The sequence below is a fragment of the Grammomys surdaster genome, unplaced genomic scaffold (assembly GCF_004785775.1).
Source record: "Grammomys surdaster isolate TR1022 unplaced genomic scaffold, NIH_TR_1.0 144, whole genome shotgun sequence".
Taxonomy (NCBI): Eukaryota; Metazoa; Chordata; class Mammalia; order Rodentia; family Muridae; genus Grammomys; species Grammomys surdaster.
The window spans coordinates 3671506-3686355 of NW_021604602.1; the positions used below are offsets into that span (position 1 = coordinate 3671506).

A 14850-nucleotide genomic window follows, 5' to 3' on the forward strand; every position below is an offset into this window, starting at 1 on the left:
ACATTGTCCCAAACCCCACATCCAGTGAAAGCCAGCCTTCCTCCTCCCTCCATGAGGCCCGTGATTCCTTGTGGCTTTGGATCCCACTGGAGAACTGCTGGCGGCTTAAGAAAAGGGCAGTGCCTCCGTAGGCCTCTGGGCACTCAGGCATGCACCTACCAAATCTCTGTATGTGTGACTAGCACAGCCGAGGACATGGCAGCATTTCCCAAGTGGCCAGGGAGTATGTGAGATGGCCTGCATAGAAGCTCGACTCAAAGGGCCTGTGCTACTCCCAACGAAAAGGAACAAACAAAAACACCAGTCATGTTTTCTCTTTTAATATGGGGTTTTACTCAAAAGGGTAGCTTTGAAAATCTCTAGCTTGTTGTGGACCAGAAAGCCAGGGAGCCGCCCCATCCTGACCCCGTGCGTGACTGAGCCACGCTGGTGTCTGTGGTGCTCCACTGCCACCACTGGAGTCAGGGCACCTCTCTGAAACAAAGCCAGCATGAAAACCCAGGAGGACACGAGTCCTACTTTGATTTAAGGTAAAGGACAAGTTTTTAATACAGCAAAACAGAACACAAAAAGTAAACAAACCCTCAGAAATCACTAGATATATGTGTGTGTTTATATAATTAAGATCATCATCAACATTTTAAGCCATTAAAAATCAGGTTGCCACCTTACCTTTTCTTTTGATACTGGGGATATTCTTGTTAAGGAAAAAAAAAAAGATTCTGCCCAGCCTCTCTCTGTAACGACCTCACCCAGCTTTCCTCTCCCTGGGCCTCATCTCCACCATCCACTCAACACCCAGAGTCCAACCTCAACTCCTTAGCAGGCGGCAGGGCCAGCATTCACCCTGGAGTGAGGACAGCAGGCCTGCAGAGTTCAGCTAAGCAAGGACCTCACTCTCCCAAGGAAGAGCCCTGAGTGCCCACAGCTGATCTGCAGTCTTTCAAGGGCGCCTCCTCTCCTCTGCTGCTGTTCAGTACTTTGTTCTGCCCAGAAGCAAGATGGCAATCTTAATCAAAAAGGGAAGCTAGATCTTTAAAATAACTTAAAAATCACTTTATATAAAGCAGCAAAAACATATTTTCCTCTCTGCGAAAAGAAAATTGTTAACAAGGAACATGGGGATGTGGTGGGCTGTCCGCAACTTCTGCTCGGCTGGATCCTGTGAGCAGCTCAGAGTCGCTCCTTCACCTCGCCCATGCTTCCTGAAGACTCTTCCGTGTCTCCAGTCACGTTTTCACTTTCTTCTGTGCTTAAGCTCTCATTTTCAGACCTGGTCCCATTAGGGATGGAGTTTTCCCCATTAACAAGCCCGTTTTCGGCAGCCTTGACTTTGCTGACAGTCTCCGTGAGGCTCAGAGACTCCTGTACACCTGCCTCCTCCTCCAGCTTTCTCAGGACCAGAGGGAGCCTCGAGTCCCCCACACCACCCTCCAACAGCCCCAGGTCACTCTCCTCGTATCTGGGCAGTGGCGCCCTCTCCTCCATGTGTTTGCGGTAGTACTCCCGGTTCATGGCTGCACTCTTCACTGCTTTTTCCAGAATCTCCTTCTCACCCAAGCGCAATTTGATGGCCATTGTGGCCCGGACGGAGAGGTCAGGATTTTTCAAGACGATCTTATCTTCCTGGGGGACGTGAGACACCAAATTAATGACAAGAACTGTAAATAAGCAAAGCTGTACCGAGCAGTACGTCAGCCTGAGAGGTAAGGGTGCTAACAGCTTTTAAACCGAGGATTCACATCGCCCCATGACTCGACACTTCCATCAAAACTGCAGTCTGACTTAGGGATCTTGTTCTAGTAAGTCAGGACTCTTAGAACAAAGGGAAGGCCAAGTTACATGGAGCCAACACAGAATGGATGGCTTTACTCACTGTAATCACCGGGACTGGAGCCTCCAAGTGGGCCCAGAGGGAAGGGCATGAATTAAATAAGAAGAGAGAAACAAGTCTTACAGCCAGGCCTGGTGAGCAGCCTGTAATCCAGCTAGTCAGGAGGCTGAGTCAGGATGGTTATAAGTTTGAGGCCTGAGTAGACTACAGAACTCAGGGCTGGGCTTACTGACGCTGTCTTGAAAACAGGACAGGGGTTTGGCTGCACAGGAAGGCCTTTGGATTTAACCCCCTAGTGTACTACATGCTGGTGCAAAAGACAGAGAGAGAGCTGAGAGGGACGGGGAGAGGACAGGGAGAAAAGTTCTGAAGCTAGATGCAAACTTATATTTGTGGTATCATGAATTAAATATATTTTTAAAGGTACTAACTTTGTAAAATTTATCAAATGCTATTAATATAAACATGATAAACTGTAAAACACTGACACCAAATAAGGAATGTCAAATACATATTTTGATAGGAATCAGAGTGAGTCAGGGACTAGAGACAGGACAAAGCACAATCCCGTTCATCTACTTACCTCAACTGTTGTTTTATATGTTTTTAAAAGAAGTGAGGCTCTATCTTCCAGAAACGTCCAAAGTTTCACCTCATTGTCCCAGCTGACAGGAAACTCTGAGTTCCCCAGAGTGAAGATCCTGTCAATGGCGCTGTCCCCTAGCAAATGCTCTCTCAGCTCCTCTACAAGAGACACACACAGCAGCCAGTCAGGAGGACAGCACAGGTCTGAGTTGACAAGCCGTCCTCTATGTCTCCCACAGAACCATCATGTTCCAGCCTCTTCCAGCCTCTCCAAGCAGAGGCAGAGCTAAGCTCCAGGCCAGGAGGTCAGGTGAGGCCTCCCTGAAAGGCAGTGTTGGTTCAGCCCTGAAAACACATCCCACTCAGCACTCTTTCAGAGAGGGACACTGAGATCCTTGAGACAGGTTCAGAAGACTGTCTGAAGACATTCTATGGCCACATCCTTCATTATGATAGAACTGGAGTAAAGATCTCAGTCTTGCCAACTGGACCAAAGACACTGAGACCAAAGGAATGGCTTCAGGTTAAGAGTACTGGGTGCCTCCCAGAAGTCCCAGCTTCAATTCCCAGCACCCACATAGCACCTCACAACCATCTGTAACTCCAGTTCCAGGGGATTCAGTGCTTTCTTCTGGCCTCTATGGCCAGTGCACACACATGGTATGCAAACAAACAAACAGGCATGTATACATAAATAAAATAAGATAAAAAGAAAATATCTTAAAGATACTGAGGAGAGTCTCTATATCATCCTGGGACCCTCCAATTGGTAATTATGCATTTCATTCAAGCCAAAGATGGAGGGACAATTACATAGACATAGAAACCTGACTCAAGGAAAAGTAAGTGTCTCTGTCTCTTCTCTCTCTTCCTCTCTCTCTCTCTCTCTCTCTCTCTCTCTCTCTCTCTCTCTCTCCCTCCCCCTCCCCCCCTCTCTCTCTCTCTGTGTCTCCCCCCCCCCCTCCCTTCCTCCCTCTCCCTCTCTCTGAAATTTAAGCCATACATAAACTCAGCCTCTCAATCACCTTCAAAAATATGTGTACTAAGGAAAAATTCAGCAATGGCTCTGAGTATTTCATCTTCTGCCCATCCTGCTCAGTTCAACACACACACCCGTGCTTCTTACATAACTGTGAGACAGTATCTCTTTCAGAGCTAAATGCCCTACAGCTGTCACTATTTACAATTCAAATCGAGGAGCTGTGCTGCCAGCAGACCAAACTTTTATTAGTATTAGTTGGAGTAATTCAAAGACTCCATCAATTGTCTCCACATAACAAACTGTCTTCTGATGACTGAGAAGAAACTAAAGGACAGCAATAAACAGAAGATGATTTTTAAAAACTCCATGTTATCTGATTTTTTTAAATGACTATCTAGTTTCAAGGTAAAATTCAGGGTTTTAGATTATAACCTTTTTAGAGATAAAGATCTTAAAAGAAAAAAAAAAGCTTCTTTAGAAATAGAAATTTCTTTCCAGCAATCTGCAGTGCTGAGTCACTGCTGTCACTTGTCCTGGCTTCCCAGCTCTCTGCTCAGTGCAGAGGCAGAGGCCATGCTCTGCAGCAGATGTGCAGAGAAGCTGGACACCACTCACATGGCTGCAGACAAGCCATACAAAGCAGCTACTGGCCTGACCCTAGACAGCAAAGCTTCCGTGTCCTGGTCATCCTTTTCTCAGGTTCCCTGTCCCAGGGTGGCTTGAGTCTGTCAGACTGAGTGAGGACACTCACTCACTCACCTGCCTGTGAGCTTCTCCCTTTATGGAGAATATCTCATGCTACTCTACTTTTCTCCTCCCTCCACCACATGCAAATACACTGTCTTCAGCAAGAACTGCTCCATGAATTCTATTACCTGCATATCAGTAGGAACATGGGGATGTCTGGGACCTGGAAGTAAGGCAGTTGGTTCTGAGTCAAGGTCGTCCCATTACTGAGTGGCCCTTTCCTAACCTCTCATACTCTTTGATCTGGAATCTCTACATCAGTGTGACAGAAAACACCTTACAAGGCAGAAGAGATAAAAATACAGGAAGCACCGTGTTGAGCATTGAGCACTGCACAGGCTACAGGGACTGCCATTACCAGCATGGGCCCCCCCACCCCGCCTTCTCGCTTCATTCCTTGATCACTAAATAAAGAAGAAAATACCACAGATCACCCTAGCTTGTGCACAGAAAAGCTTCTGTGTGTCTGCGTGAATGGTGGTAAATCTCTGGAAGGCGCTTGCTCTTCAGGGATAGCTACCCTGTCTCACTCTGGTTTCCAATAGCATCTCTACTGCGTATCTACATTCTAGGACTACCTTCTTGTACATTCAGCTCCCTGTCAAGTCCTGAACCCACAGGAGATGGAGTAAGGGAGTAAGATGTGGCAGGGACAGCCACATCTCTGTGGCTGCAGTGACTGCTTTAGCCAGCTGCACTTTTCCTAACGCTCAGGCGGTTTTGTTCTAGAAAAACATATATCTGCTCTCAGTACATCATTCACTTATTCTGTAGCTCAGCCATTTTGTACAGGATTGAAGGTAGCATAAACAACAGGCCCCAATACAAATGAAAGGTCCAGAGCAGCGGCTGGGAGGGAGCCCAGTGTAGGATGGAGAACAGAAGCAGACCCTCCCAGCCCACTCAGCACAGCAGGCTTGGATGACTTGTTCTAAGCTAGTAAAAACTGGGTGCTCAGTACATGGACTTCACCCTTCCTGGGTCTGAAATGTGGAGCTGTGGCCAGGAACCCTTTGTCTTATACAGGTGTTGTCTGCAGTATTACTCACCCTCCCAGGACGTCTGGACTCCTCCATCCCAGTGGACAACAGGTCAGTTCTTTCTCTGATGTTGCCATCTTCCCTCTACCATCTTAAGAAGTTTATCTTTAATTTGAATCACCCCCCCATGCTTTACATTTTTACAATTTAAGAAGAAAAAAAAATATTTTTTCCTCTGTAATTATTTTTACCTTCAGTCATGCAGAATACGCGGAGAAAAGCTAGAAGCTGGGCAGAGATGGGCGGCTCAGTAAAATGCAAAGCAAAAACACTGGATCTGCAAACAACAAAACCTGAGGTCAGACCCACAGCTCCTCCAGAGGAAGATGCCCGCCTGGGCCCACGCAGCAGCAGTGCTCCTCAAGGGAGCAGAGCTAAGCCTCACTAAATGACCAGCATGCACCTTGGAAATCGAGAAGCTGGTGGGTGGGGAGGCCCTGTCAGGCACCGGCCACCCTTGCCAGAATGCCTGCTTCCTAATGACCTTACTCTGGGGTCACATGCTCACAGTGAGAACTTAAGAAGCATTAACAATAATTCACGTTGAGCTCACACCTTATCATTAATCAAATATTGACAAGTTCAATAAAAAAAGTTCAGATAATCCATTTTCATTAAGAATGGTTCCTCTAGTCCCTGGAGAACTAATAAATCATAATTCCCATCTTCTTCACCACTTCACACCTCAGATGCAAGAAAACTTAAAGAAACTAACCAGAAATTCATAGAACCACCGAGGTCATGACTTTATTACAGAAACTAATGGTGGCAAAGAAATGAAACAAAACAAACTGATCCATGTCATTAGCCTTTTCAAGGTGAGAGACATTAATGAGACCAGAGCACTTATTTAACTTAACAAGGACTGCAGGCCAGATCCCCTGGAACTAGCTGTGAGGGCCGCTAGCGACACACATGTATCTATCTGGAAGCACTGGTAAATCAGCACACATCGCCAAGGTCTGAATCTGCTGTGTGACGGGGATAAAGGGATTAAGACACACTACTGTGGAGAAGTTTTATTAACACACCAATTAAACACTATGTAATGGAAATACTACACACACCAAAGGGAAGAGACAAGCCATGTTATTTTCTACGTACGTTGGGATGCCAGCCCGAGCCAAGACCTCAGCCTTCATGGCGTAGAGCCTGTCACTTTTACTCACTCCCAGCTTTATTTTCACTCTGTCGTGTGAATTATTGTCAAAGAAAAAACCACTGTGGATCACAAACTCTGCATTTGACCGAGTGCCATAAAAAATGTAAATCTAAGACACAGTAAAGAAGAAAATAGAAGGACATAAAACAAACTTAGTATTCTTAAAACAGAGCAAAGGCTTAGTTCTCATATATTAACACTGCTTTGTATCAGTAGACAGACTTCTAAAGTAACCACACATCCACTTGGTAAAGCACGACATATGGATGGTGAATGTGTGCACCCTCCTAAGTTCCCAAACACACATGTCGTCCACTACTCGGCAGGGGGAGAAGGGTCCAGGGAGATACTGACCCAGGACTGCTAAGCCTTTCCAGATAGACAGTCCCCTCTAAAACTGTACTTTAGAATGTACCACATCTTCCTTTCCTTCTAAAACAGGGGAATACTCTAGAATAGGCCTTTTAAATGAAGTCCTGTGAGAAACCCACTTTCACACTAATAGGCTATGAATGTTTCTCAAGAGCAGACCAAGTGGAAGGCAGTGTCTGTCTCTATTCGTTTTCTATTATGTGCTGGGTTGTAAAACTGATGAGTACAGAGATTTATAGATGTATATATATTTCAAATTGACTGGGAAACTTAACTGTGCCTCAAATTATTCAATAAAAATATACATATTACAGTGAAGGTCTAAGGATAGAAATGATTGTTCTAACTCCCTTACGTTTTAGCTACCTAAGCCCCACCTCTTTTAAATACCATCTCTTTATTAAGAAATGCAGCTTATGAAACAAAACATTTGTTTCAGTATTATATGACAAAATCTATGTTGGCGAACAGTATCACATCTAGTGGTTCAGCTGTGTAAACAGCTACATTGTTTTCTTCGAGGATGCAAAGTACAACTCAAAGCATCTTTCTGACTCAAGATTTGGTCAGTGTCCCAGCTCTTCCCTATGCCCAATGCTGCCTAAGTATAAAAAACCACCCCTCAGTGCCCGTGGGTTGGCTCTCAGCTAGAATGCTGACACCTACCTGATCTCCAGCCTGAAAGTCCTGCAGAGCCACGCACTCACAGCGGTCATCTTCCAAGTTATAGCCAGTTGTGATCTAGGCAGGAGAGAAAAGCAGGGCAATGAGGCAGGCATCCCTTAGAACATAGGTGTCTAGAGGTGCTTACAGGGCAGCAAAGGCTTTCATCACTCAAGCACAGAGCTGGTGAGGATGTCAGTCATATCCAGGCACAGCAAAGACTGCACAGGAAACTGCAAGTCTGGAGTCAGTCAGTCTCCCCTGGGAAAGACAATGTGCATCACTCTGGGTCTCTCTCCACCCAACACACTAGTAGACAATCGCTGCCTCGGAGCTCAGAGGAAGGTCTCCACAGATGATACAAGGCACATGCCACACTGGCCGTCCTGCCTGTTCACTGGTGGGGGGGGGGGGTTGTGGGGTTTCTATATTTACCTACAAGTGTTATTTTTATATAACTTTTGTCCAGGGAGAAATCAATATGGGGGCAGAATTTGTTCAGTGATAGAGCACTGGTTTAATATGAACAAGGCCCTGGGCTCTTTCACCAGAAATATATAAAAAGTGGGTTTTTCTACTATGTAAGAATCAAGAAGACAAGAAAAGAGTATCTCTTCTAAGTCAGAGACACATTTTACTCTGTAATTACAGTCACCTAAAACTTTCAGGTAAGCAAAGGTAAAGTAAATGGTTATTAGTCCCCTTCTTCTTCCTAAGAGTCTCTAAGCCCATATGGTACAGACAGTACAGAAAAGTCTCCTATCCTGACTCCAACCCACGGGACATGGCCTTGGCAAGGTCTCTGCATGCAATACACAGAAGTGACTGCTCTTAACTGCCCAGAAACTCCTTTTTTTTTGTTTTGTTTTTTTGAGACAGGGTTTCTCTGTATAGCCCAGGCTGGCCTCGAACTCAGAAATCCACCTGCCTCTGCCTCCTGAGTGCTGGGATTAAAGGCATGCGCCACAACCACCCGGCTTCCAGAAACTCTTAAATACCTTTTGAATCTTTTTATCCAGTTTTCCCTCATGGCTAGTTCTTGCCCTTGCTTTATCAACATGTATCTTCAAAATCCTTCTGAGCAGCCCAGGCTGCAGCACCATAATCCTTTACTCTGCTGGACACATAGTGATTCCGGACAGTGGCAAGTTCCCAGGAGGCCTAAGAGCCTGGTGTTCTGTGCCATCTAGGCCATGGTCCTGTTCCCTCCTTCCACAGAGCTACCTTTAACTCCTACTCTGCTTTGAGACTCAGAGACCAGTCTTCCTTTGGGGAAAACTCCCCCATTTTACCTCCCCTCAGTCCCTCTCTTCTCTAGCTACCACTACATATGCCTACATACTTGCCTCCCCCAGCCTCCGAGAGACCAGGAGTATTTTTCAAATCAGAGTCTCCAGTGTTTGATGTACAGTCCCTAACACCTGACACTGCCTTTGAAAAGACTGCCTTGAGGCACAAACTCCCAGGGGAGAGAATCGAGCCCTTATTCAGCAAACAGTCCATCTTGATGCTCCATCCCTCTGAGCACTGCCAACCTCCTACACTGTGTATACTTGTTCTGGCTCCTTTTGGTCATCCTCATTCCATCCTGGAGAATCAAAGACTCACCTATTAAACAGCACCATAGGAGAAAGTGTGACACATTACTCCTTCAAACATACAGCGGACATAGCCATTTGCATCTTTTTTTTCCAAGTTCCTCATAGTGTATATCCACTACTTGCATTGTGTATGAAGAAGGAATGAAATAATGCATACTTGCTGATTTAACTTGGAAAAGACAGCAGAAAAACTGAAGAAACAGATCACAACTGTGTCCTGTGATCCTACTATGTCCTACTGTGTTGTCCTAGACCAGAGTGCATATGCTTGTCAGTTCAAAGGAACAGATAATGGACCTCCCGAAATAAAGGGTGGAGGCCGGCGTGGGGAAGTACCATGTGTAATCCCAGCACTCAGAGTTGAAGGAGTTCTAGTCATTGTGACTACATAGCAAGTTCAAAACCAGTCCAGGCTACAAAAGACTTCATTAAAAACAAACAAACAAACAAACAAACAAAAAACCAAAGGGACTATAATGTATGGGGAATGTAGGAAGTACACACAGGTATAAAGAGGAGACTGTGTGACAAAAGTGACACTCGGCTTACACAGAATGCTCAGGGTAGCTGGCCTCACTTGACAATAACCTTTAGGTGTCATGAGCATCTGAGGAACAAGTGTTCTGAGCAGGAGCAGCAAGCACAAAGCACTGAGGTGGGTTGCACTAGTATTAGGGACAGCAAGAAGTCAGAAGTAGGCGGGACCTGTCCATGTTTATGAAAATTGGGGTTTTGATCTGAGCTTAGAATCCAAGTATCCTGGACTTTTCAAAGGCTGACCAGAAGGGCCTTGGAGCGCTGTACCACACTGATTGACATCACATGTGCTACTCTCATCACCGCTCACACAATGGCTGAAAACCCCTTTTCAGGTAAACTGAATGACTTCAAGAAAAATTCTGTCAATTCTGCTAATTTGGACAGATTAGGCAAGATTTAAAGATACACATTTGTAAACTGAGGAAGATGGTGCAGGGGGTGGGGGGTGTAAAATGCTCGCTCCGCAAGCATGAGGAGAAGAGCATGGATCTCTAGCATTTATGTTCAATGAAATAAACAAATAAGCCAGCACAGCGGTGTGCATGTTAACATCCTCACAGGGGGCCAAGTCAGGCTCACCTCCTAGACCATCTGAGTGAAAGCAGTAAGCTCCAGGGTTAGTGTGCGAGGCCTTGTCTCAAAAATATGAGGTAGAGCTGGGTGGTGGTGGTGTACACTGTTAGGGGGCAGAAGCAGGTAGATCTGAGTTCAAGGCCAGCCTGGTCTACAGATCAAGGTCCAAGACTGCCGAGCTACACAGAGAAACCCTGTCTCAAAAACCAAAAACCAAACCAAAACAACAAAATGCAAGGTGGAGAACACTGGAGGAAGCCGTGGAGCCTTGACTTCTGGCCTCCATCCACACACACACTAACACACACACCTGCACAAACCTGTGGACATGTTCACGTGCCAAAGAACACACACACACACTAGTTCCTATAGCTTAGGACTGGGCCTTAGAACCTCTTAAAACCTGCTTCTCCGGGTGGCAAAGGACTTCACTTCCATTCAGCAGAATCCTAGTCAGCACTTCTTCTGCCTTGCTGCCACCACGGAGTGTCCCTAGGGTCCGGACTACTGTTGAAAGCAGACAGCACTAGTGGGTTATACCTTTCCCCCGAGCCCCCCTCTAAGAGTCTAATGGTAAAAGGAGACTCCACACAGACACACAGAAGAAAAGATGAAAAGTCAAACCTTGAGTTCAAATATCTGATTTTACAAAGAGGTTAGCTGGTCATGAGTATGATATACAGCTATACAGTTTGAAAACTGCATTCTTTAAATGCTGCCACAATCAATGTCCCATAAAACCTCATGGCAACAGAAACACATCAACAAAGGTGTCCAGTTAGGTATCTGGGACAAGGATGGCATATTGGCTTCTTGAACAACCTTCCTGAGGGTTAGCAGAGAACCACAGTAGATCACAAGACACACAGATTACAGTAAAGAAAAAGATATGCCAAGAGTTGTCTGTTGTTCTAAATGTGAGATAAACTCAGGAGGACACAGCTTTACCACACTGGCAGGGAAATCACACCAATGCTCAACTCAGACCGCCTAGGAATATGTATGCAGGGGTGCCACAAATAGTCAAAAGACAGAAGAGAGTGGGACAGCATCCTCAGCCACAGCAGCCTTCCATGCAGCTAGTAAACCAGAGGACCCTGGAACTGCAGGGGAAACGTAGCTTACTTTACTATAGACTTCTGTATTGTTTAATTCTTTTTGATTATTTAATACTGGAAATGAAAATAAATTTTAATGCTCTATTCAGTTTGGGAAACAGTGATCTGTTCATAAAGAGGGAAAAGAAAACACAAGGGTCAGATATTTAAAGCTACTTGAAACTTTAAATCTCAAACTTATCAGTTTAAAAATATCTCTAAAGGAGAAAAAAGAACAAAGAATATAAAAATTATATTCATTAACGAAAATGTAAAACATGCTACTATTTCTTAGTTCTGCTAATTAAATTAAGCATATCTAAATTAAGACAAAATGTAATTATAAAAGTGTAATTCTTCTTCCTTGCTACAGTTCAAATATTGCTAAGATCTGAAAGACTACCAGAATTAGCAGGACAGTTTGCTTTGAGTGTTTGGTGCACAGCGCATGTGCTCAGGCCTCTGTATAAATATGAAATAATCATTTTCAGCAATTCTTTAATCTATTTATAATATTGCTAATAATAACAAAGCAAGCTGGCAGTGCAGAACAAGAATCAAACCCAACTCATCCTGCAGGCCAGCCGTGCTGAGAACTTCAGAATGAGCTGGGTTTGTTACCTCCCTACCTGTGAGTACAAGGAAGTCCTCATCACAGAGAAAGCTTCAGCTTCATGTCATCTGGAACCCAAGAATGTGGAGGAACAGGACCTGCCCTCCTCCCTTACAGAATCAGCCACAGGAAGACGCTTCCTGCCTTCGCTCTCCCAGCCACCAGGCAGCCAGCCCTGCACTTGTGCCCAGAGCCTAGCACACAAACCTCCCCATATATAGGCTCCAGAGCAAAGCAGATAAATCAGAGGGTGAGGAAGATAGCAAGCAGGGTGAGGGCTGAAGAAGAATCAGCAGAGAACAGAAAGACAGAGTCAGAGAGAGAAAGCCAGAAAGATGAAAGGTTTTCTTCAATAAATTCCTACTTGTAAGAGAATAAAAAAGCAAAGTGGTTCATTCAGCCTGGGGTCCAGTAAGACAAAAAAAAATGAACGTGAGCGCTGAGGCTGTGCCTCGGACCACACAAATGCTGTCACTGCAGTGTGTCTCTGAGACTGGAGTCTTCAGTCTTCAGTGTGAGGAGGACACCCAGCTTCTACTAGAGGCAGGCAGGAAAGCAGCAAGGGTTGCTTCTGCTTGTCCTGGCGAGAGCTGGCAGGGGAGACAGGAAGCCAAGGAGAATGTCCACCCAGAAGCTCAGCAGCCCCCAGCCTCAACCCCAGGAAAAGATCTTTACCAGGCCATTGGTATGATTGCACATGTCCCATAAAGGAATCAGAGCCAAGGTCACCCTGGAACCATCCTCTGTAGGAATTTGGTTTTGCCGAGTCATAACTGATGAGACGGCCCACCTGTCACAAAAAGAAAATAAACAAATTAAGAGTGAATTGTCTAAAAGCCACCCCCACAAGAACACACTCAATCAGGAAACTGAGACTGTCGAATGGCTCCCAGTTTTCAGGCTTTTTTGTACCACTTAGAACTAAATCCAGGAGTGAGAGGAGGAGGGTGCTGAGTTCGCAAAAGGAACTAGGAGCAGCAGGGGTCTCAACAGGCACAGTGACCAAACTGCTGTCTCCAAAGCCAGCTCCCCTTCTCACCTGGCTTTGACCTCACTGACAAATGGGTGCTGTTTCTCCTCTCTAATCAGACCCCTCCACGGTGTGTGTGATGTGGAACAGGGCACTTCTATTACATAGCATACTGCATTAACTTTATGTTCAAAAAGAGTCCCCACTTCACACCAATATTCATCCACTTAAAAGAGAAAATAATCCTTCAGCAATACTTAACACTAGTGTTAAGCCCAAACACCCCTTGGCTACCTCAGGCAACCCACTAGCATTACAGGTTCACAGCGGTTTCTTGGCAGCTGTCAAAACGCCAGTGCTTATCAAAGCTGCTCACTGTGGCTTTTGAGACCGCCCTATTTCAACACTGTAAGTGGTCACAGCAGGTCACTTGCTGCCGAGCTTCCCTCACTTCCAGGTCCTCAGAAACCACCCTCAACACAATGCCTCCCACACAAACCTGTAGTCCTCGTAAGTGAAAGAATCCTTCAAGGGCAGTTTGTTGGCATGAGGATGGGTCTGGGAATGAATGGTTTTAGGAAGCAGAGGTAGAAAAAAAGGGAGAAAACAGAAGTCAGTCAACAGAATTTCATTATTTAGCTGCTAACAGATCCTAACAAGAGCCAAATGAAGCAGGAGGCGTCCAGCCGCGTGACAGAGGGATCAGCGTGCCGTTATGCCCTCATACATCACTGTCAACTTAATTTGTTGTGCCCAGCGGCCGCCATAAATCTGCTCCTTCATACGTCCATCCGGAACCACAGACACCACACAGAACAGTTTAAGGTGGACTGCTTTCACAAAGGCAGGCACACCCTCTGCTACAAGTACGAGCTCTGAAGGGAACACGGAGCCTGCAGAGCCAATAGTGAGGGCTTGCCTATCTTGGGGTCTCATGCTTCTCTGACTACATTTTATTCTCTTTGTATGTCACAAGAAGCAACACTTACAAACCCTCTAGTAGGCTGGGAATACGCTCACATTCTCTACAACACTCGATGACAATTGACTTATGTGCAAATGAATTATTTACACAGTAAATGTGGATCAAACACAGGAAATCAAGCAAAGTAAAGTCTTGTGAGAGAATGAAGTAAATTTTACAAGTAAGATAAAGATAAAACAGAAGAGCATTATTTTAAATTACTTTTTTCTCTAGACAAAAGAACACTTGGTAAAATATCCCAGACTTCACACATGGAAGAAAATTTTATAGCTTCACATACCCTTTCTGCAGTTCCCCCCCCCCTTAGACCTTTAAGCACTTAAAACTTTGTCTCAATTAAGAAGTTAAAGCTGTAACAGTGTGACGTTAATCTCAAGTTTCAATTACAGTCTGATAGACAGATTGCAGTAAGTGATCAGATGAACAAACGGTTGCTTCTGAGGCAGAGAGCAGATCTGCTCAGGCTGATCTTGCGCCTGCTAGTGCGGCTCCATGCAGCACCGTTTCAACTCCAGGTATGACACCACAAGAACACTGTAATTCATCACTGCTCCCTGGACTGTGCTGGCTGGCACTGTGTGCGGGGTAGTAGGGAATGAGGTACAAGTGGCCCAAACCGTAAATCAATTAGAAAACAAAAGCTTGTCGTTGGTGCGCAATCTTAGGCAAATTATGTATTACACAGGGCCAGCTGGGCGTCAGCTCCCAGGGCCTGCTGCTCCCCTCTTTTTAGCCTCATTTTAAGCCTTTGGAAAAAAAGTCAAAATGTAAAACTGTATTTACATAATCTTTAAGATGAATGCTGGGCCAGGAGTATCCGTAAATACCTGTAAACACCAGCACTTGAGAGGCTAGGATGGGAGGATCAAAAACGTGAGACCTGCCTGTGCTACATAGCTAGAACCTGTCTCCACATGACACAAAATGAGATAAAATGAATACTGCACTGACAGTGTGGAGGAAAGAAGAGACTTTCCAAGAGCACACAGAGCAGGACAACACAGGGCTTTTCCAGTTGGGGTCAGGAAATGGTATGCGGGGAAGGCCAACACACACACACACACACACACACACACACACACACAC

General features: G+C 45.3%; 1 protein-coding gene across 3 annotated transcripts in view; it reads right to left on the reverse strand.

Moving 5' to 3' along the window:
* Positions 1-304: 304 nt before the first annotated feature.
* Setd3 (SET domain containing 3, actin histidine methyltransferase) overlaps positions 305-14850 on the reverse strand; it is a 70121-nt gene continuing 55575 nt past the window's right edge. For all 3 annotated transcript variants that reach the window (XM_028764491.1, XM_028764492.1, XM_028764493.1), the window contains 7 exons: positions 13279-13337; positions 12485-12599; positions 7389-7463; positions 6293-6459; positions 5380-5465; positions 2418-2578; positions 305-1626 (listed from right to left, as the gene is read on the reverse strand). In XM_028764491.1, coding sequence (XP_028620324.1) covers positions 1174-1626; positions 2418-2578; positions 5380-5465; positions 6293-6459; positions 7389-7463; positions 12485-12599; positions 13279-13337 — 1116 coding nt within the window. In that variant the 3' untranslated portion in view covers positions 305-1173. The remainder of the gene's footprint in view (positions 1627-2417; positions 2579-5379; positions 5466-6292; positions 6460-7388; positions 7464-12484; positions 12600-13278; positions 13338-14850) is intronic.